Below are 24,547 nucleotides of genomic sequence, written 5' to 3' on the forward strand. Positions count from 1 at the left end.
TGAGGCGACAGTGCTAACCACTACACCACCATGCCGCCTACATGAATTTCTAGGCCTGTAAATTGTTTTCTCATCAGGCTGAAATTTATCATATCTTATTTACTCAAAATATCAATATTGTTTTTTTTTCTTTGCAACTCAATTCAGAAAATTGTTCCCATAAGACAAAAGGCTGAATAATTTCAGGGCTTCCGTCACCTCGAAGTGAAAGCTCTCTCTCTGTGGAAAGGGCTCTGGTGAACACGTGGCCGTTGGCTCCGCCTCCGGAATTGCGTCACAAGGTCAACAGACCCTCATACAGGCAACACGAGGAAGATGGCGGCCTCCTTGTGTCACTGTTACCAGGTGAGATTTTTTTCCTATTACAGCTTTTATTCAAGCGCTATCGGAGTTGTATGATTACAGAAGTGTTTTTCTTTGGCCGAAGAATATTAAGTTATCATTTATAAGGATGTAGCAGTGAGAATAAACAAGCGGAGGTTGTTGCTAGCGAGCATTAGCCTGTCATGCCGGTGAGGGGATTTTAATTTCAGGCCTTTTTCCAATTGATTTTAGGGCTTTTTTTTCCTTCTTCTTGCTTTCTGGGATGTTTGGTTTAAGTTTTGACTATTTTGGGCATGTGATTTAATTTCAGAAAAGATCAGCTGCGTGCATATCTCCTCGTTCCTCTGTCCTGCAGGCTGATTGATTGATTGATTTTATTTGGCAATAAAAGTACATATACACTACCGTTCAAAAGTTTGGGGTCACTTTGAAATGTCCTTATTTTTGAAAGAAAAGCACTGTTCTTTTCAATGAAGGTCACTTTAAACTAATCAGAAATCCACTCTATACATTGCTAATGTGGTAAATGACTATTCTAGCTGCAAATGTCTGGTTTTTGGTGCAATATCTCCATAGGTGTATAGAGGCCCATTTCCAGCAACTCTCACTCCAGTGTTCTAATGGTACAATGTGTTTGCTCATTGCCTCAGAAGGCTAATGGATGATTAGAAAACCCTTGTACAATCATGTTAGCACAGCTGAAAACAGTTGAGCTCTTTAGAGAAGCTATAAAACTGACCTTCCTTTGAGCAGATTGAGTTTCTGGAGCATCACATTTGTGGGGTCGATTAAATGCTCAAAATGGCCAGAAAAATGTCTTGACTATATTTTCTATTCATTTTACAACTTCTCATCTCATTATCTCTAGCCGCTTTATCCTTCTACAGGGTCGCAGGCAAGCTGGAGCCTATCCCAGCTGACTACGGGCGAAAGGCGGGGTACACCCTGGACAAGTCGCCAGGTCATCACAGGGCTGACACATAGACACAGACAACCATTCACACTCACATTCACACCTACGGTCAATTTAGAGTCACCAGTTAACCTAACCTGCATGTCTTTGGACTGTGGGGGAAACCGGAGCACCCGGAGGAAACCCACGCGGACACGGGGAGAACATGCAAACTCCACACAGAAAGGCCCTCGCCGGCCCCGGGGCTCGAACCCAGGACCTTCTTGCTGTGAGGCGACAGCGCTAACCACTACACCACCGTGCCACCCACCATTTTACAACTTATGGTGGTAAATAAAAGTGTGACTTTTCATGGAAAACACAAAATTGTCTGGGTGACCCCAAACTTTTGAACGGTAGTGTATATGAAATGCATAAAACAGATATTGCTGAGGATAGCACAATAAAGCATAAAACTTATTTCCATTGTGGTCCTCAGGATAAAGAAGGAAGAAAAAAAATAACCAGCAAATAGGCATAGCAAGTGATTAACAAAAAATTTAACTAACAAATAAATTTTATGTATTATTAGCCTTATTTGTTAATCACTTATTATTTGTCATCATTATACATGGACAAACAGATGAAAACCTGGAAGAGCATGAACGAGTGCAAGTTTTTATATGTGGCTGGGGATTTTTTTTTAAATATTTCTGGGGATCAGGACACTGCAAGATAAATCCTGTATCGTTTTTGCCCGGGTAAATGGGAGTTTCTGGGCTTTTTGTACGCGTCTTTGTGATGGTTGGTAGGATGCTACAAGTTTTGGTATCAGGTGTAAACAAACAACAGCCGCTCGATTCTCAATCCTCCCTTCTCTTCTCTTTCAGCACGTATCACAGATCCAAATAATTTACCCACAAACGTATTTATTTATCTCTCTCTCTCTCTCTCTGTGTGTATGTGCGCACATACGCACGGGTTAAATGTAGAGGAGGAATGTGACAAAAATAAAGGTTTGTTCATCTTAATTTACCCACAAATGTATTATTCCACTTGAAAAGTATACGGCAAACCAGCTACCGGATTTGGGACACAACAAGATCCTGAACTTTTAGTATTTGGCTTCAAACTTGGGGGAGAAAAAAAAATTCGTGGCCCACTAGTTGAGAAACACTGATTAAAGGAAACTTTCACCCTGAAACACACAGTTTTTATACTGATGTATTTATGATGTGTTTAATGATTTCTGGTGTTCATTTGTTTATGGTGCTGTATTTGTTATTCCTGTGTTACAGTTAGCTGTCGTGTAACTTTCTGATGTCACATGGTGACACTTAATACCATGTTTATAATAGATTTTAATAAGAGAAATGTTATACCATTAATACATAATTGTGGTATTTAGTGTAATCGTATAATATGGTGATACTTGAAGGGATGAAAGATGCAGAATTGGGAAACACTGCTTACTGTTTAATTGTTTTGTTAAACTTTCATCAAGGAAAATAAGAAACAACAAAATTATGGTGGGGGGTCACACAACAGAGCTGGGCCCCACTTAAAGTGTGCCCTATATAGAAACATAATAAAATAACTAAATTAATATAACTTACATGCATTCACATTTTTATATATATATATATATATATATATATATATATATATATATATATATATATATATATATCCTAAAAACAGCTGTTAAACATTATATGTTTACTGTTACAAGATGTGCTTTGGGTCTTTTGAATGTTTTTGAACTCTGTGTGTGTGTTTTCAGCACTATGCCAGGAGGGGTTTAGTATTACTCACTACACGCACTTGTGCCACGTATGATGCCTTCCGTGTGCACAGGATATGTGGGTCTGTCACAAGTGCCTCACAGGTTTGAACTATCCTGAGTTTACACTTCTAAGTGTTTTACACTTCTAAGATTCAGATAGATATTCCTGTAAAGTTAATGTGTAATCTTTGTGCTTTTGTAGGTAAGGTATTTATCAGCAAACCGAGGAGGGCGCAAAGGCTTCTTAGGTGAATTTCTGGACAGCTTGAAGCAGGAGCTGAACAAAAACAAAGAGATGAAGGAGAACATCAAGAAATTTCGTGAGGAGGCCAAAAAGCTGGAGGAATCAGAGGCACTTCAACAAGCTAGGCGGAAATATGTAAGTTCTTTCTGATAATGTGCATCGTTATAAGGTCCTGTGGATGTGTAAGCCAGGAGCTGCTCAGTGAGTCTCAGTCAGCCTGTATTTGAAAATGAGCAGTTTCACAGACTCCCCCTCATGGGTGAGGGCTGGCAGAGCTGGGCCACTCTCCTGTAGTAACAGGGCATTAACATTCTTCACATCATTAAGAAGTACCAAATGGTTGACTCTGTATCAGCGTGGGCTTTGCAGTGCTCAGGATGATTTTAACCAGTAGATGTTGTGTTGCGCCATTTTCATCCCATAAAACGCTGAATTTTATAATGAAGGTAATTTTGTCAACATTAAAGGTCATAGGCAACGGTCGGAAGTGGAACGTAGAATATCAACTTTATTGTCTAGAAGAACGACCCAAAAAGCGAATTCAATCTTCCTGGTGTCTAATTTGCACCCTAAAATTGAATAAAACGGTTAAAATATACTGGTTTGTGCAAGTTCCGAAGGTTTGTTTACATCACACTTATGCGCACTTTCACTGCCAGGGGACAGTCATCGTGACGGCATTCAAGGCAAACAGACTGGGAGCAGCTCTATGTTTACTTGCAAACCGAGCACACGTACGGACTTTGGTCGTGAGAGGTTGTGTAAAATGTCTGAAAGCAATAGCGATTTTGAAGTAGGAACTCTCCAAATTGAATATCGTGAGGTGAAACCATATATGTATGAACCTATGGCTGTTGCGACTAGTGGCCTAGTGGTAGCGTGTCCGCCTCTCGATCGGGAGATCGTGAGTTCTATTCACGGTCGGGTCATACCAAAGACCATCATAAAAATGGTACCTACTGCCATCTGGCAAGGCACGCTGCAATACAGATGCGAGTGGGGAGTTAAACTCTCGTGGTTACCAGAGGACCAGCCCCCCACTGTAACCCTAGCTATGTAATAGGCGAGAGGCCGAGGGCTGCTGAAATGGAGATTGGCGCCGCCCGATCCGCCACACGGTGTGGGAAGGACTTTAACTTTTTTAACTTATGGCCGTTGCGAAGCAATCGATGCCAGTCACCCTCTGCACACCATCATCAGCAACCAGAGGAGCCTGTTCAGTGACAGAATGCTCCTTCCCAAGTGCAGGACGAACAGACTTAAAAACTCCTTTGTCCTTCAAATATTTCCGGTTTGTTTCCTGAAATGGCGGCCGCTGATTTTCTCCAAAACGCTAGACTGCTGTCTACCAGCTTCGTCTTGACTGAGATTAAAAGTGAACTCGCTTTGATTGAGCAACTTATTTCAGTCCTTCTACAAAAACAAGCTGATCTTGGTGCACGTCTTACCTTTTTGGATGATCCACGGCTACCTGGCCCGCCCGCGTTGGATGCTACTTTGACCCCCATCCCAGGTTGCTCTTCCTGGTCTACGGTGGCTGGTGGTAGGACTCGCCGCTCTCCTCCTCCGGTCTCGGCTTGCCAGGCCGGGATTGCTGCGGAGTTAGATCTCAGCAACTCTTTTGCTCCTCTCGCGGATCTCCCCACGTCGCCTGCCCCGCGGCGGAGTGGATTTGAACGTCCGGAGGACCAGGATCGGGAGACGTGCCCCTCGTCCATGCCGCCTGCTTTCCTGCCGGGACGACCAGCTCTTTCCTCACCGCCGCGTCAACATGGAGTCCGTAAGGCTACCTCCAAGCGAAACAGGTCTCCAGGCAGCGATGTTTCAAGTCCTGTGCACGGCTCTGATAAGCGGCTCAGAGTCTCTTCATCTCCGACGGTGGCTGCATCAGTTGCTACGGTTTCCCTCTCTCCGACGGTCTGTATTGGCCTCCGCTCCTCGGGTCCGTCTGACAGTCTGTCTGTTGCTCCGTTGCCTCCAGCGAGCAGTACCCTTGTCGACTCTGCCGACACTGACTGTTTTCAACTTCCTCCTTACTCTACTATCCACTTTAACCGTGATATTCTGTGTAATCCCGAAATTCTCATTGTTGGTGATTCGATTGTCAGAGACCTAATTATTCCTAGTGCTATCACTTACTGTATCTCAGGGGGAAGGGTTATTGACATTTCTCAACTCATTCCCTCACTACTTGACTGACATCCTTCCATCGACATTGTCATTGTCCACGTGGGAACAAATGACGTCATGGCCAGAACCTCTATCAAGCTTCAGGACGAGCTGGAAACTTTATGTCTCACCATAGAAAGTCACGGAAAACGCTGCATCATGTCTGGCCCGATTCCATTTAACTCCAGTCACTCTGAACGTTTCAGCAGGTTGTACAGTCTCCATACCTGGTTAAAGAATTTCTGCAGTGCAGCTGGTCACGATTATATTGCTAATTTTGATATATTCTGGACAAAATCTAGTCTTTATCGATCTGATGGTGTGCACCCAAATAAACTGGATCTCCTACAGTTAACCACTAACTTTATTCAGTTTATTGCTTTCAGTACACCTTGACATGCATCACAGCATGACCCAATTCAGTTCATAAATACACCTAGCTCTAGTATGGGTCCTGCTGATTCTTGTTGCTCTCCCTCTCCTGTTTTAGCACTTGGGGATCAATCTGCACTGGTAAAGTGTAGTTCCCCTCATCACCTGCAGATGGCCCTTCTAAATATCAGATCGCTCCGTAATAAAACATTTCTGGTAAATGACATTATCACGTCCCATAAGTTAAACTGTATTTTTCTTACTGAAACATGGCTTGATTCCTCAGGTAATTATGAACTTCTTGAGGCTTCACCATCTGACTTTTCTTTTGCTCTCGTTCACATCAGAAAGGGGGAGGTCTAGCAGCCCTTTTTTCTCATGTGCTACCCTGTAAGACTGTTTCTTTTGGTACTTTCCCTGCTTTTGAATATTTAGCTCTGAGACAATCTAACAATTTTCTTATAGTCATAGTCTATCATCCACCACAGTATAGAGTGGGTTTTATTTCTGAGTTTGGGGATTTTTTTATCTAATATCGTGACAAGGTATGATTGTATTCTTATCTCTGGTGACTTTAATATTCATGTTGATAACATGGCTGACTCTTTTGCGATTCAGTTCATAGATCTGTTGACATCTTTTGAGTTCATACAACATATTTCTGCTCCTACTCACAGCCACGGCCACACCTTAGACCTGGTTATTTCAAAAGGCCTAGAAATCTCTATAAATGGCACCTTAGATGTTGGTTTTTCTGACCACCTCTGTATATTTTTCAGTGTTTCCTGGCCGACGACTAGATATGTATCCGGTGTGAAAACACTCTTAAGGCGCAGGATTAGGGAAGACACCTCAGATAAATTTATTATGACTTTTAATGCTGCTCGGTCATGTGACCTCAGCCAGGTATCTGTTATGCCAACTCCTATCTCTCCTATGGGTTCTGTATGTGACTCTGCTGTATCCCCCTGTTGTGACACCTTAGTCAACTCTTTCAACTCTTCTGTCACACGTATTATGGACAGCATTGCGCCATTGCAAATTAAGACTATTTCAGGTAAACGTAGGTCACCCTGGAGAACATCACAGAATATCAGCACCTTTAAAAGAACCTGCCGCTTTTATGAACGAAAATGGCGTAAATCTAAACTGCAGGCTGATTTTGTACATTATAAGAATTATATTCTTATGTATAACGGTGAACTTAAAAAAGCTCGAAGGCAGTACTTCTCTCAGATTATTGCTGAAAATTCAAATAACTCTAAAATACTGTTCAATACTATTGATAAACTTATCAACCCTCCACTTACGATTCCCACAGAACTTCATTCTGTAGAGAAGTGTAATGAGTTTGCAACCTTTTTCAGTGAAAAAATTTTAACTATCAGGAGCAATATCAAGATACCCTCTCATACTGATGCCAGTTACCTTTCTCCAAGCCGATCTCTGCTTGTTAGCTCAGCCTGTTTCCCCAGTTTTACTCCTATTCATCAAGGTGAGTTAGGAGAGATAGTTCAACAGCTTGGTTCTGCTACCTGCTCACTTGATCCGTTACCTACCAAGCTGCTCAAACAGGTTTTCAGTTGTTTAGCTAGTGACATTCTCAATATTGTTAATACGTCTCTCCTATCTGGTACTTTCCCTTCTTGTCTTAAACATGCGTTGGTTACTCCTCTACTAAAAAAACATACCCTTGATCCCTTGGCTTGTGAAAGTTATAGGCCCATTTCTAACCTATCTTTTTTAGGTAAAATTCTTGAGAAGGTTGTTTACAAGCAGCTTTACTCTTATCTGTCTCATAACACTCTCTTCGATGCCTATCAGTCTGGATTCCATGTGAATCATAGTACAGAGACTGCTTTGGTCAGAGTTATAAACGATTTCAAAATTGCCACTGATAACCATAAAGTATTTGTTCTTGTGCTTCTTAACTTAAGTGCTGCGTTTGATACTGTGGATCATATTATTTTAATTCAACGCCTGCAAGATCTAATTGGCATTCGCGGTACAGCTCTTGCCTGGATCTCTTCTTACTTAAATGGGAGATCTTTTTCTGTCACTATTAACAATTTCTGTTCTGACACTATGGACATCGATGGTCAATCCTTGGCCCTCTGCTTTTTAATTTATACATGTTACCACTTGGGTCTATTATCCGGCGCCATAATATTTCGTATCATTCATATGCAGATGACACCCAACTTTATATTTCTTTTTCCCCTGACGACCCCAGTCCAGTAAATGATCTAATTAGTTGCATATCTGACATTAAAAACTGGGTGGCTCAGAATTTTCTGTTGTTAAACGACAGTAAGACTGAGATTTTAGTTGTAGGCCCTAAGGCTCGCAGAGAACATCTTTGTACCTTTTTTACCCCCCTTCTGGTAAAACCTTGTGATGATGTCAGAAATCTGGGTGTGACCCTCGATTCCGATCTTAATTTTGAAAAACATATATCTCTTATTACTAAGACAGCCTTTTATCACCTGAGAAATATCTCTAAGGTACGTGGCTTCCTGTCTTTTCAGGACTCTGAAAAGTTAGTACATGCTTTTATTTTCAGTCGCCTTGACTATTGTAACTCCCTGTATGCTGGGCTTACTAAACAGGCGTTTAACAAACTCCAGCTGATTCAAAACGCAGCTGCCAGAACACTCACAAGAACATCTAAATTTGACCATATCACTCCGATTCTGAAATCACTTCACTGGCTCCCTGTAAAACAAAGAATCCAGTTCAAAATACTTCTGATCACTTTTAAAGCAGTAAATGGCCTAGCCCCAACCTATATCTCTGACATTATCCCTCACTATTATCCAACTCGTTCTCTCAGGTCATCTAGTCAAAGTCTTTTATCTGTCCCCAGAATTAACCCAAATATGGCTCACGGTGCTTTTAGTTATTGTGCCCCAACGCTTTGGAATTCCCTTCCCTTGGAATTAAGGTCAGCTCAGTCTACTCCCTCTTTTAAAAAGGCTCTTAAAACGTATTTATTTTCACAAGCTTTTGGTTGAGTTGACATTGTTTTACCTTGTTTACATTGTTTTATGACGTTTTAGTGTCTTTTTTTTATTAGTTTTTATTTATTTTTTTATTTATATATGTCTAGTGCTGTTTTTAATCTTATCTTATTTTATTCTTTTCTTTTTTTTTACAGCACATTGAGTCTGTGTTAGCCACATGAAATGTGCTATATAAATAAAATTGACTTGACTTGACTTCACGCCATCAGACTGTACAACTCCTCTCTGGGTGGGAGAAGGGGGAACAGGAGGACAGAGGACGGGAAGGAGCAGTAGCCTAGCCTGACAAAAAGCAATACTGGACAATATGCAATATAAAGTGCAATATAAAGTGCAATATCTCTCCTGACGCCGCCCCCCCCTTTTTTCCCTCCTTCCCCATATCTTATTCTTTTTATATTTGTATATGTAAATAATTTATTTTAATTTATCTAGAAATTTTCTCTATTTTATTTATCTTATCTAATCTAATCTGTGATTGTGGCTCACTGGTTTGACCGTGTGCCTCGGAATCAATCAGCGACTCGGCCGACTCTGATCGCGGTGACCCCGGACCTCAACAAGACTCGCGCCCAAACGATTTATCCTGGTAGTTATGATAAATTCCTCCTTTCATCGTAATACTAAATAAGAGCCCTTTTGAAGAATAAACAAACCACACGGGGGCGCACACACACACAATCCCTATAATATAACGTGGATTTGTTTATATTGCTAATATAATATATTGCTAATAGTAATACAAGCATTATACCATTTATAGCCTACTCTAAGCGAGGAAATATCCCTTTGTCCCATTTCCACAATGATTGTACAGGATCCCTCAGGATTCTTGACTTGTCAATTGCAAGCAAAGGTAAAAATGTTTACCTCCAATCTTCTCCTTTTTGCTTGAGCGTTGCTGCTCCGTTTCTTCTTTGACTGCTTGATTTTGTGTTCGAATTTTGTCGGAACAGCGTCAGGTTTGAGCCTTCTCTGTCCGACACTGACACCTAAACTCTCCAACAGATGGGGATTCTTCAAAAATAAATCAGTGCTCCCCCCTCGAAGTGATCGGAGCACAGAGTGGCGTATTTACCCGGCTGCCAACCCTCTTGCTTCACGCGCACAATCCACTCTCTGCCTCTTCTCCTCTCTCGGAAAAAGGTAAAAACTTCTTCCTGAACCGGTCCCATTGTTACAGTTCACTGCACAGCAATAAAGCATGGGTTTTCTTTGGAAATTCCCGAACGCACATCTGCACTCAAGCTGAACGGCAATGCAAATAAATAGAAGTGGACTCAACTCAAGCGATTTGTTTGCCACGTCATGCGCCGTGTGGTCATGAAAATCGCCGAGCAGAAATTCGCCGTGATCCGCGCTAACTTTTATTCTAACTTATTTTAATTATTACTTATTAACAATACTTCTTGGGACCAGAAAATAATTACAGAGGGTTTTTTAACATCTCATCTCATTATCTGTAGCCGCTTTATCCTGTTCTACAGGGTCGCAGGCAAGCTGGAGCCTATCCCAGCTGACTACGGGCGAAAGGCGGGGTACACCCTGGACAAGTCGCCAGGTCATCACAGGGCTGACACATAGACACAGACAACCATTCACACTCACATTCACACCTACGGTCAATTTAGAGTCACCAGTTAACCTAACCTGCATGTCTTTGGACTGTGGGGGAAACCGGAGCACCCGGAGGAAACCCACGCGGACACGGGGAGAACATGCAAACTCCGCACAGAAAGGCCCTCGCCGGCCACGGGGCTCGAACCCAGGACTTTCTTGCTGTGAGGTGACAGCGCTAACCATTACACCACCGTGCCGCCGGTTTTTTAACATATAAAGTTTCAAATGTCCATAAATTGAAAACCTTTGCCTATGACCTTTAAAGAACTGAAGGCAAAATTTTTTATCATCAAAATTCTATTTATCTCATTTTATTAAATATAGGAATTCATATTTGAGAGCTATTTTGTCACTGCTGTAGCAAGTTATGAGTCTTTGAGATATGCTGTGTAATATATCAGTCCATATGTCAAAGCGATGGCCGTAAGCGAGATTCGTTGAGACCTGTGCGAGACATCGTAGGACGGAAGTAAAATGTACAGCGGAAATCAAAGCGACCAACATCTGCCAACGTTCCCTGTGTCCAAAATCACTCACTCATTCACTACTCCCTATATAGGGAATTACTATATAGTGAGCTCATTGGTAAAATAAAAAAACGTTTCCGGACACTAGTCCTTCATGCTGGTATTTATATCATTACTGTCACACAATTAAACCGTGCCAGATCAGCTGGCTGGTGGGTTTTCAAAATGATAAATACATATTATACATTAATCAATACAAAGTACCTGCATCTTTCAGTTTTTTTTTTAAAATCAAAGCTGAATACTTTCTTCTTTGCTGCTGCCTTTTATTAAATCAAATTTGAGACTTTGATTTCTTTCAGTGCGACCGCAATGCATGATGGGATATATTGCTTGGTTAGTGGCCATCGTTGTACACTAATTTTTGTGATGCATTGTGGGATACTTTGAGTGCACTATATAGGATGTAAATGATCCTCACTAAGGTTTCGGACAGCACTACAAAATGGCGTCCTCACTATATAGTGTCCTATTATAGTGAGTAGGGAGCGATTTCGGACACAGGGGTAAGTCAAAAGACGCATGCGCCCTCTTTCGAATGTTGATGTAATCGAGCCGGAAGTTTTGTTTGTTTTGACAGCAATCAGGAAAGTTTGAAAAAAAGTAGGCAGTAATCATCATTTGAACTTGTTTTTGTGCAATATTTAGTTTGGAAAACAGTTTTCAAAATGGCGGTGCTGACACTTCACATTTCGAAGTCTCGCACAAGTCTCGTGAAGATCGCGCGGATAAGCGACGCCTGCCGTGGACCAAACGAACTAAATTCAACATGGCTAAAAACCGAATAGGCCGATAAGTATAATATTTAATTGCAGTTAGTTGCCAAGACGAGTCACGATATAAGGTTACTACAACCCCGATTCCAAAAAAGTTGGGACAAAGTACAAATTGTAAATAAAAACGGAATGCGATAATTTACAAATCTCAAAAACTGATATTGTATTCACAATAGAACATAGGCAACATACCAAATGTCGAAAGTGAGACATTTTGAAATTTCATGCCAAATATTGGCTCATTTGAAATTTCATGACAGCAACACATCTCAAAAAAGTTGGGACAGGGGCAATAAGAGGCTGGAAAAGTTAAAGGTACAAAAAAGGAACAGCTGGAGGACCAAATTGCAACTCATTAGGTCAATCGGCAATAGGTCATTAACATGACTGGGTATAAAAAGAGCATCTTGGAGTGGCAGCGGCTCTCAGAAGTAAAGATGGGAAGAGGATCACCAATCCCCCTAATTCTGCGCCGACAAATAGTGGAGCAATATCAGAAAGGAGTTCGACAGTGTAAAATTGCAAAGAGTTTGAACATATCATCTACAGTGCATAATATCATCAAAAGATTCAGAGAATCTGGAAGAATCTCTGTGCGTAAGGGTCAAGGCCAGAAAACCATACTGGGTGCCCGTGATCTTCGGGCCCTTAGACGGCACTGCATCACATACAGGCATGCTTCTGTATTGGAAATCACAAAATGGGCTCAGGAATATTTCCAGAGAACATTATCTGTGAACACAATTCACTGTGCCATCCGCCGTTGCCAGCTAAAACTCTATAGTTCAAAGAAGAAGCCATATCTAAACATGATCCAGAAGTGCAGACGTCTTCTCTGGGCCAAGGCTCATTTAAAATGGACTGTGGCAAAGTGGAAAACTGTTCTGTGGTCAGACGAATCAAAATTTGAAGTTCTTTATGGAAATCAGGGACGCCGTGTCATTCGGACTAAAGAGGAGAAGGACGACCCAAGTTGTTATCAGCGCTCAGTCCAGAAGCCTGCATCTCTGATGGTATGGGGTTGCATTAGCGCGTGTGGCATGGGCAGCTTACACATCTGGAAAGACACCATCAATGCTGAAAGGTATATCCAGGTTCTAGAGCAACGTATGCTCCCATCCAGATGACGTCTCTTTCAGGGAAGACCTTGCATTTTCCAACATGACAATGCCAAACCACATACTGCATCAATTACAGCATCATGGCTGCGTAGAAGAAGGGTCCGGGTACTGAACTGGCCAGCCTGCAGTCCAGATCTTTCACCCATAGAAAACATTTGGCGCATCATAAAACGGAAGATACGACAAAAAAGACCTAAGACAGTTGAGCAACTAGAATCCTACATTAGACAAGAATGGGTTAACATTCCTATCCCTAAACTTGAGCAACTTGTCTCCTCAGTCCCCAGACGTTTACAGACTGTTGTAAAGAGAAAAGGGGATGTCTCACAGTGGTAAACATGGCCTTGTCCCAACTTTTTTGAGATGTGGTGTTGTCATGAAATTTAAAATCACCTAATTTTTCTCTTTAAATGATACATTTTCTCAGTTTAAACATTTGATATGTCATCTATGTTCTATTCTGAATAAAATATGGAATTTTGAAACTTCCACATCATTGCATTCCGTTTTTATTTACAATTTGTACTTTGTCCCAACTTTTTTGGAATCAGGGTTGTAAAACCGAAAACGTAATTGAATAACACGTTAATTAAGAAATAAAGCAAGTTTAAAAATGACTTTAGTTCCCTTTTAACACCATAACTGATGTGTTTAATCACAGTACAGTCATATCATTTAGTTTACATTTCAGAAAAATACATTTACAGTACGTGTGCAGTACCTCTTTAAATACTGGTTTAAACTACTTTTGTTAAATTGAAGTTTTGTCCTGCTCTGACTCTTTGAAATCGTTGAACTGTTCGTATATCGTTTTGGCATAATCCTACTTGCAGACATTCTGCTGCTAGTTAAATACTGAAGGCCTCCACATACTTACTGCAGAGTAGATGTGTGTGAGGGTTAAGGGAAAACTAAACGACTTGAGACCTTACAAGCACACACACCATCTTTATATCTTTATATTGATTCGTGTGCGATTGTTCCAGTACTGCAGGTGGAGCGATTAAAATTTCCTAATTGTCATGACTACAGGAAGATTATCTGGAGTAAAATTAAACAATGAACCCATTTGTAAGGACCAACGACAGGCTGGGTCATGTAGCGTGTCCATGGAGTTCTCCCAGCTGCTGTGAGCACGGCATGAGGAGAGATGCCTCTGCACAATATCTGTTTACTGTGCAATTAATGTCATTTGTTTGTGAAATGTGCCAGCTAAACATAAGCCCTGCACAATGCGTGCTGAGGCCTTTAGTGTCTACTGATGTCTTTATACTAAAGCGGCGGCTACAATTATCAACAGTCCATAATTATCGACACCTTTTCAGATTTACCAATAAAAAACAGTTTTGCAAAGGTGAGTTTCAGTTACAACAGTTATTATTGGTTAATTAGTCAACAGGAAGACCCGCCTCACCCTTTGAGCTTGTCATCTGATGACACGGCTCTTTACCCGAGATGGATTATTATTATTTTTTTTTTTTTAAGCGCGAGCAACAATTTGAGAAAAACCTGGACGTTATCATCGCAGGTAAGCATGGTGGAAAGATCATGGACATGTTTTTACTGATCAAATTCACCGATATTTCATGATCTCCTTGTCGAAACCTACTTGGTTTCTTACTCTTTCATTTGACAGTCGCCATTTTGTATCTAAACGTGCATTTGAGAAGTCACGTGAGGTGTCGATAATAGTGATCACTTTCACCGGTGTTCACCATTATCGACACCCTGTGGAATTAAGTGACATTTACAACTGTTATGGATCGATCTTTGTGTAACATTGTTGAAGTCGATGAAGCACTTTAGAAAAATAAAACTGCTGTGATTTTTATAATTTTTCTTCTGACTCATAACAGAATGGAACGTTTATAGAGTATTGGGAATCTGATTGCAATAAATAGAATTAGACCAGAATTAAATTCTTAACATTTAAAAAAAAAAATTACATGCTTGAAATATTTAGATTTTTCTATTCCGTTCAGAAAACATTTCTTTTTGCAGTTTGTTGTAAATATCTACCGCATATTACAATATCAGTAGACATTTTACATTTTGGTTTGATGAATGACATGCGACCTTTGACTTGGATTTTCATGCAGTTACAGTGTCAATCGCCTGTTGGTATTTATCGGTAAACTACAAAACTAGAAATTAATACAAACAACAATGAATGATTAACAAAATGTGATCTACGAAAATACTTAGAAAGTGGAACAAAAAGATTTTCTGACAGGTTAAACATCAGTTCATTTGTTTACAAACATTAGAATTATTTCCTCATTTACGTAAACACCGACATCCATATATTTATATAAAATATATTTTGTACTCAAGTCTATGTAAAACAAATTTTAAATAAAAACTGTTTTGTTAACTTAATACCACATACTGATATTTTATTTTTTAAATAAATAATCATCTGGATGTTGATAATTGTGGAACGGTGTCACGTGATCTGATGCGCTAAGCAATCGGGAATCGACTCGTTTTTTTTTTTCCAGGGGAAGTTTAAGTAATTATTCCTGCACAATTTACATATTGAAAGTCTATTCTACTTTTGCAATGGCCAAAAGATCGTTAAGGTGTCGATAATTGTAGCCGCCACTCTTGTAACGTTTCATTTATCATTCTGTATTGTCATGTCTCTGTGTTAAATCATCTCTCTTTAGAAAACCATTGAGTCTGAAACCGTGAGGACTTCAGAGGTGCTGAAGAAGAAGCTGGGGACGCTGTCAGACACGGTCAAAGAGGCGAGTTTACTTGCACAGAGCATTAAGGAAGGATGCATGTGCTGTAAATGGGAGTGTAATTAAGTAATAATCACAAATTTACAAGTCTCATCTCATTATCTGTAGCCGCTTTATCCTTCTACAGGGTCGCAGGCAAGCTGGAGCCTATCCCAGCTGACTACGGGTGAAAGGCGGGGTACACCCTGGACAAGTCGCCAGGTCATCACAGGGCTGACACATAGACACAGACAACCATTCACACTCACATTCACACCTACGGTCAATTTAGAGTCACCAGTTAACCTAACCTGCATGTCTTTGGACTGTGGGGGAAACCGGAGCACCTGGAGGAAACCCACGCGGACACGGGGAGAACATGCAAACTCCGCACAGAGAGGCCCTCGCCGGCCACGGGGCTCGAACCCGGACCTTCTTGCTGTGAGGCGACAGCGCTAACCACTACACCACCGTGCCGCCCAATTTACAAGTCAGATTAAATAATATTTATTGTCAAAAAAAGGTAGTAAACTATACCTTTGTCACTGGGGTGTTACCCTTTATTTTTACCTAGAAAGCTGTAAAGCTTTAAACCTAAAAGGTAATTTATAGTCCAACTAAATACCTAAAATGCTTTTCAGAGGTACTTTATATCCACATTTCTAGGTGAAAGTCGCATTCAAGGGACGAGATTAGTTGGTAACAAGTTTATTGTATAACACACTGAATCTTCATAAGACTCGTGCTGTCAGTTGTATTATAAATCAACATCGTGTTTGTACGTGCGCACCTGTAGAGTTTAGAAGAGGTCGGTCGCTCAGACATTGGGAAAAAAATCATGGAAGGAATGGAGGAAGCGGCAAAAACAGCCAAGCAGTCAGCAGAGAGCGTCTCTAAGAGCGGAGAGAAGCTGGGAAAAACTGGAGCCTTCCGAGCAATCTCACAGGTCAGAGCGATGGGTTATACACTTTGTTTCAAGCTTATTGTTGCTGTAAGCATTATGGAAGCATTCTGCTTTACTGTCCTTTTAATCAGATGCGTTATAAACCCCGATGCTTGTGTGTGATGCTCCTCAGGGTATGGAGAGTGTAAAAAAGGAGATCGGGGACATTGGTCATAGTGGACCTTACAGACCACCTACTCGGTTACGGAAGAGAAGTGACTTCTCATCTAAAGCAGCAGGGACTGAAGCCAAAGTTTTTGACGCTAATGAGTAAGTTTGAAAGAATAAATTTTTTTTTGTTTGTTTGTTTTTTAAGGCATGGCTTGCTTAAGCCTGGCGCACATGGGCGACTTCTCGTCACAAATGTATTGCAATTTTTGGATGCAAGTTTCCCCCCTTGGGTAGCTGTGTGCGCGCGTTATCTGCGACCAGTGGGCGATTTGGGGAGGGGGATGCAAGTTACATGGAAATCACATGACTGCTTCACGGGCGGGGATTGTCTTAGCCTTTGGAGGTGATCACTTCGTTATCGCAAAGACACGCACACGCGGTGATATCTCTGCAACAAGTCAGTGACTGGCAGTGTGTGTGTGTGTGTGTGTGTGTGTGTAATATATACACGTGTGTGTGTGTGTAGTAGAACAATAGTGATGCGTGCTGTGCACTGCATCACTAATAACTAGAGACAACAATTCCCCTGGTGGAAATTGTGAGAGTGATGCAGTGTGCATGTGCCCCTCCCCCCTGTGTGTGTGTGTGTGTGTGTGTGTGTGTGTGTGTACACACACACTACCGTTGAAAAGTTTGGGGTCACTTTGAAATGTCCTTATTTTTGAAAGAAAAGCACTGTTCTTTTCAATGAAGATCACTTTAAACTGATCAGAAATCCACTCTATACATTGCTAATGTGGTAAATGACTATTCTAGCTGCAAATGTCTGGTTTTTGGTGCAATATCTCCATAGGTGTATAGAGATTTTGCAGTCACGTGACCGGAAAGTACACAACCCCCATCTTGTCGGTAAAAAACACCGCTGAATACTGCTGCACTCGTGTACAGAATGGATCAATTCCAACCGACGGACTACACGGCTCATTTTTTTAATGAACAGATAACTAGATATATGTCTAAAATAAATGATCTACAGATTTGTGACCCTTATGGCTTTCCGGACGGAGCTTTCACGACCGGATTTTGAACTGCCAGCGGAATACCCGGACGTGTATGATTACCTCATCAACTTTCCCTCGCTGTTCAGTGGTGAAGCACTGCGTGCCTATAAATCTCTGGACAGTTATCTTTACAGAAATTCAGGATTTGTCAGCAACTCAGATGTGGCATCTTGTAAACAAGAAAATAATCCTCATTGGATGGGTAAGTCACTTAAGTATTGAGTATAGCACTGACCAGCCGATTATAGAATAGAATAAGGTAATTCCAAATCGTCCGTGTTGTTTACATGGATCTGGTGTTGGAGAGGTAGAGGCTTGGCAGTGGAGGTTTGAGTAGCTGTTTTCTGAGCTTAGTCAACAGGCCGGCTCTGCCTGTAGCCTCACTTTTGCTTCGGCTCCCGGCACCGCCTCCTTCGCTTTGCTTCCGATAACAATCCACGGAGACCCCGCTGGTCTCGCCATCTCATCCGGAATGTTATTTTATTTTATTTTTTTCTCGTCCAGAATGTTGTGCATGCGATGGAAATCGCTACAAACCGTAATTTTCTGCTGGAAACCAATGTCCAGTAAGTCCATACAGTTGTAGTAGATATTGAAGTCCGGTACAGACGAACAACACGCAAAAATACACACAAAAAACATAAAAAACGTGCACAGGTAGGGAGAGCTTGTAGCCGCAGCCGTTGTAGTAGAATTGCATATAGTAGGGTTTTCCAGAAGAAAAGGTAGAAGTAAAAGCAGAAGTAGAACCAGAAGTAGAAGTAGAAGGCGGAATATGGCGTTTGACCGACACGATGGCGTCTGTCACAATCTGGATCGGCTGTGACGTCACATGCAGGTGCTCCATAGAGGCCCATTTCCAGCAACTCTCACTCCAGTGTTCTAATGGTACAATGTGTTTGCTCATTGCCTCAGAAGGCTAATGGATGATTAGAAAACCCTTGTACAATCATGTTAGCACAGCTGAAAACAGTTGAGCTCTTTAGAGAAGCTATAAAACTGACCTTCCTTTGAGCAGATTGAGTTTCTGGAGCATCACATTTGTGGGGTCGATTAAATGCTCAAAATGGCCAGAAAAGTGTCTTGACTGTATTTTCTATTCATTTTACAACTTATGGTGGGAAATAAGTGTGACTTTTCATGGAAAACACAAAATTGTCTGGGTGACCCCAAACTTTTGAACGGTAGTACACACACACACACACACACACACACACACACACACACAGGTGCTGGTCATATAATTAGAATATCATGAAAAAGTTGATTTATTTCAGTAATTCCATTCAAAAAGTGAAACTTGTATATTATATTCATTCATTACACACAGACTGATATATTTCAAATGTTTATTTCTTTTAATTTTGATGATTATAACTGACAACTAATGAAAATCCCAAATCCAGTGTCTCAGAAAATTAGAATATTACATAAGACCAGTACAAAAAAAGGATTTTTAGAAGTGTTGGCACACTGAAAAGTATGAACATGAAAGGTATGAGTATGTACAGCACTCAATACTTAGTTGGGGCTCCTTTTGCCTGAATGCGGCAATGCGGCGTGGCATGGAGTCGATCAGTCTGTGGCACTGCTCAGGTGTTATGAGAGCCCAGGTTGCTCTGATCGTGGCCTTCAGCTCTTCTGCATTGTTGGGTCTGGCGTATCGCATCTTCCTCTTCACAATACCCCATAGATTTTCTATGGGGTTAAGGTCAGGCGAGTTTGCTGGCCAATTAAGAACAGGGATACCATGGTCCTTAAACCAGGTACTGGTAGCTTTGGCCCTGTGTGCAGGTGCCAAGTCCTGTTGGAAAATGAAATCTGCATCTCCATAAAGTTGGTCAGCAGCAGGAAGCATGAAGTGCTCTAAAACTTCCTGGTAGACGGCTGCGTTGACCTTGGACCTCAGAAAACACAGTGGACCAACACCAGCAGATGACATGGCACCCCAAACCATCACTGACTGTGGAAACTTTACACTGGACCTCAAGCAACGTGGATTCTGTGCCTCTCCTCTCTTCCTCCAGACTCTGGGACCTTGATTTCCAAAGGAAATGCAAAATTTACTTTCATCAGAGAACATAACTTTGGACCACTCAGCAGCAGTCCAGTCCTTTTTGTCTTTAGCCCAGGCGAGACGCTTCTGACGCTGTCTCTTGTTCAAGAGTGGCTTGACGCAAGGAATGCGACAGCTGAAACCCATGTCTTGCATACGTCTGTGCGTGGTGGTTCTTGAAGCACTGACTCCAGCTGCAGTCCACTCTTTGTGAATCTCCTCCACATTTTTGAATGGGTTTTGTTTCACAATCCCCTCCAGGGTGCGGTTATCCCTATTGCTTGGACACTTTTCTACCACATCTTTTCCTTCCCTTCACCTCTCTATTAATGTGCTTGGACACAGAGCTCTGTGAACAGCCAGCCTCTTTAGCAATGACCTTTTGTGTCTTGCTCTCCTTGTGCAAGGTCTCAACGGTCGTCTTTTGGACAACTGTCAAGTCAGCAGTCTTCCCCATGATTGTGTCGCCTACAGAACGAGACTGAGAGACCATTTAAAGGCCTTTGCAGGTATTTTGAGTTAATTAGCTGATTAGAGTGCGGCACCAGGCGTCTTCAGTATTGAACCTTTTCACAATATTCTAATTTTCTGAGATACTGGATTTGGGATTTTCATTAGTTGTCAGTTATAATCATCAAAATTAAAAGAAATAAACATTTGAAATATATCAGTCTGTGTGGAATGAATGAATATAATATACAAGTTTAACTTTTTGAATGGAATTACTGAAATAAATCAACTTTTTCATGATATTCTAATTATATGACCAGCACGTGTGTGTGTGTGTGTGAATTATTATTATTTTAATTAAAAAAAAAGATTTTTTTGTCGCAGAATATCAAGCATGTTTGATACCTGCAATCTGTCGCAAGCAACAAAAAATCACCGTCACAAATATCCGCACACGAAACAGTTTTTCGCTTGCGTCAAAAAGTTGCACGACCAAGCGATGGAAAATTGCCCATGTGCGCCGGGCGTTAGTGTCCAGGTTTTCCCAAACTCTAATCTTTACTATTGACTGATTGACTGACCTTTGGGTGAGTGATTCAATTCTCTCTCTCTCTCTCTCTCTCTCTGTGTGTGTTGGGGTTGAAGGTACAGTGGTGCTTGAAAGTTTGTGAACCCTTTAGAATTTTCTACATAAATATGATCTAAAACATCATCAGATTTTCACACAAGTCCTAAAAGTAGATAAAGAGAACCCAGTTAAACAAATGAGACAAAAATATTATACTTGGTCATTTATTTATTGAGGAAAATGATCCAATATTATATATCTGTAAGTGGCAAAAGTATGTGAACCCTTGCTTTCAGTATCTGGTGTGACCCCCTTGTGCAGCAATAACTGCAACTAAACATTTCCAGTAACTGTTGATCAGTCCTGCACACCGGCTTGGAGGAATTTTAGCCCAATTTTGACCCACCTTCTCTTGAGATTCAGTTCATGGACAGATGTCTTGAGATTTTCCTTTAGAATTCGCTGGTATAATTCAGAATTCATTGTTCCATCAATGATGGCAAGCCGTCCTGGCCCAGATGCAGCAAAACAGGCCCAAACCATGATGCTACCACCACCATGTTTCACAGATGGGATAAGGTTCTTATGCTGTAATGCAGTGTTTTCCTTTCTCCAAACATAATGCTTTTCACTTAAACCAAAAAGTTCTATTTTGGTCTCATCCGTCCACAAAACATTTTTCCAATAGCCTTCTGGTTTGTCCACGTGATCTTTAGTAAACTGCAGATGAGCAGCAATGTTGTTTTGGAGAGCAGTGGCTTTCTCCTTGCAACCCTGCCATGCACACCATTGTTGTTCAGTGTTCTTCTGATGGTGGACTCATGAACATTAACATTAGCCAATGTGAGAGAGGCCTTCAGTTGCTTAGAAGTTACCCTGGGGTCCTTTGTGACCTCGCCGACTATTACATGCCTTGCTCTTGGAGTGATCTTTGTTGGTCGACCACTCCTGGGGAGGGAAACAATGGTCTTGAATTTCCTCCATTTGTACACAATCTGTCTGACTGTGGATTGGTGGAGTCCAAACTCTTTAGAGATGGTTTTGTAACCTTTTCCAGCCTGATGAGCATCAAAAATGCTTCTTTTTCTGAGGTCCTCAGAAATCTCCTTTGTTCACGCCATGATACACTTCCACAAACGTGTTGTGAAGATCAGACTTTGATAGATCCCTGTTCTTTAAATAAAACAGGGTTCCCACTCACACCTGATTGTCATCCCATTGATTGAAAACACCTGACTCTAATTTCACCTTCAAATTAACTGCTGATCCTAGAGGTTCATATACTTTTGCCACTCACAGATATGTAATATTGGCTCATTTTCCTCAATAAATAAATGACCAAGTGTAATAATTTTGTCTCATTTGTTTAACTGGGTTCTCTTTATCTACTTTTAGGACTTGTGTGAAAATCTGATGATGTTTTAGGTTATATTTATGCAGAAACATGGAAAATTCTAAAGGGTTCACAAACTTTCAAGCACCACTGTACCTCCGCAGGAACATCTGACAGTTTTCATCTTGTGGGAACGTTTAGATGGTTCTCATCAGGAAAGCTGCCTTTTTTTTTTCTTTTTTTTTTATAAAGTACACAAATGCAGCTTTTATTTACCAAGCTAAAACAGTGAGAAGGTTTCCATTTGGTTATTGAGGTTAAGTGGGTTATGTTAAGTAGGGTTATGAATTGGGTGTTGAATAGCATTGCACGGCACGGTGGTGTAGCAGTTAGCACTGTCGCCTCACAGCAAGAAGGTTCTGAGTTTGAGCTCTGTGGCCAATGGGGGCCTTTCTTGCGGAGTTTGCATGTTCTCCCTGTGTCCGCGTGGGTTTCCTCCGGGTGCTCCGGTTTCCCCCACAGTCCAAAGACATGCAGTTGGGTTAACTGGCTGCTCTAAATTGTCCACTGGGAGGGATGGGCTCTGCCAAGTTTAAATGCCCTAGGCATACCAGTGATGGACTGTTAAAATGTAATCAGTCATTGCTGGCTATGGGACGAAGAAGAAAAAGAAGAATAGCATTAACATGTTCTTCATACAGACTTTCTATACGTGTGTGTGTGTGTGTGTCTGTCTGTGTTCAGGGAGGCGACAGGTGTCGTGCTTCACAAGGACTCAAAATGGTATCAGCAGTGGAAGGACTTCAAGGAAAACAATGTAGTTTTTAACAGTAAGTTTCTTCTATGTTCACTCTTGTGTTTTTGGGTACACGGCTGTCTGGGAGGAAACGTGAAAAGTTCAGCAGGTTGCTCAGTTATTTGCTCAGCAGATAGATGGCGCTGTAGCTTCAGCTGAACTTGAGTGTTTGTTAGTCATGATGAGGTCCATGAATGTAGCGTTGTAGTAATACGTTAATTCCCAGTGAGCTACGTAAGCTAAAATTGATTAGTCTCACATTTGAAGTGTATCATTCATTTAGAATGAAGTTGGATGTTATCTCATGCTGGTAGTGGCAGGTTGTCTGTCTTTTTTTCTTCTTCTTTCTGTTCAGTTCATGTTAATTTAATTTTTTAAGCCACACAATGTGGGTTTGAGAGCAAACGGAAGAGTTTTTTTTTTTTTTTTTTTCTTTTTTAAATCTTTTTCTCCTCCGAAATGTTTTATCTGCGATGGGGTTTAAGAATGTTCTCTCGAGTATGAGGCTGTTATTCAGGCATAATGACCTATAAAGTATCATCTTATACTTTCACTATTATACATGATTTGTAAAGACAATTATGATTCAGGAAAAGGGGGAGCTGGTGGTCAAAGGATATTGGCCAAAAAGTATGAGGCTGTTAAGAGGCCAGTTTGGCCATTTCGTGCTGTGGGTTAGTCCTTTTTGTAAAGAAACGTATATCTGCAAAAATAAAATCTACAGTTTGGCGCTGTGTAGCTAAGAATTAAGGAAAGCTTAGCATTGTTTAACATCATGCAAATATAAGCCTGAATCATCAAATACTCGCCTCGAACCGTGTTGAGTTGCTCAGTATGTCAGACTTACCGATGAGGTTCCTGACACAGATACAGTTATCTGTAAAAATGGACAAAGTGTCTGAGAAGAGCCAAATACAGTTATTACTCAAACCCAGCAGGCTTGGCCTACAATCCAAACTGTATGTGGGTTTTGTGGGTTTTTTTTTTTTAACATCGACTTCTAGTTTAAGAAACTCGTTGTTTATGGTATCCCTGAGCTAAATGTCTCTTTTAATTATTACATTGACTTGTTGATTCTTTTAAAAGCTTTGTTTTTCTATCTGCAGGATTCTTTGAAATGAAGATGAAATACGATGAGAGTGACAATGCCTTAATCAGAGCATCTCGTGCCGTCACGGATAAGATGACAGATCTTATCGGTAAAGTAGATCAGCACCTCAGTTACCAGACATCTCATAATAAGAGATTTGAGCTTGAAATAGGTTTTTATCTCTTATAGTCATATAACTGAATCTGATGGAAAGGGAATTGATGAAGGAGCATTCCTGATCAGCATTCCTTCTCTAATTTTTATTTTATTTTTTTAAACAAAAAAAACATGGGGTTATGAGTATGAGACACTGGCTGAACACCTAATGATTTATATTAGTATGTATAATTCCCCTTTATGGCTCCTTTTCTGGTTTATGGATGTGTGTCAGACACAGACAGCAGTGAGCAACAGGTAGATTTCTCATAATTTTTAGTGAAAAGACTTTGTTTTAATATTTTAATGAACAGGTTTACAAGGTTTTTGTCCTGATTTGAAAGCTTTTTTTTTAATAATGTTATTTGTAAGTGGAATTCGGAGCATGTTGACGGCACAAACT

General features: G+C 40.9%; 1 protein-coding gene across 2 annotated transcripts in view; it reads left to right on the top strand.

Moving 5' to 3' along the window:
• Window positions 1-240: 240 nt before the first annotated feature.
• The window catches only part of timm44 (translocase of inner mitochondrial membrane 44 homolog (yeast)), a 34,710-nt gene continuing 10,403 nt past the window's right edge, over window positions 241-24,547 (top strand). For both annotated transcript variants that reach the window (XM_060940512.1, XM_060940513.1), the window contains exons 1-8: window positions 241-345; window positions 3,000-3,104; window positions 3,205-3,381; window positions 15,524-15,604; window positions 16,377-16,526; window positions 16,657-16,793; window positions 22,847-22,932; window positions 24,005-24,097. In XM_060940512.1, the coding sequence (XP_060796495.1) occupies window positions 316-345; window positions 3,000-3,104; window positions 3,205-3,381; window positions 15,524-15,604; window positions 16,377-16,526; window positions 16,657-16,793; window positions 22,847-22,932; window positions 24,005-24,097 (859 nt within the window). In that variant the 5' untranslated portion in view covers window positions 241-315. The remainder of the gene's footprint in view (window positions 346-2,999; window positions 3,105-3,204; window positions 3,382-15,523; window positions 15,605-16,376; window positions 16,527-16,656; window positions 16,794-22,846; window positions 22,933-24,004; window positions 24,098-24,547) is intronic.

Source organism: Neoarius graeffei, chromosome 15 (assembly GCF_027579695.1).
Source record: "Neoarius graeffei isolate fNeoGra1 chromosome 15, fNeoGra1.pri, whole genome shotgun sequence".
Lineage (NCBI taxonomy): Eukaryota > Metazoa > Chordata > Actinopteri > Siluriformes > Ariidae > Neoarius > Neoarius graeffei.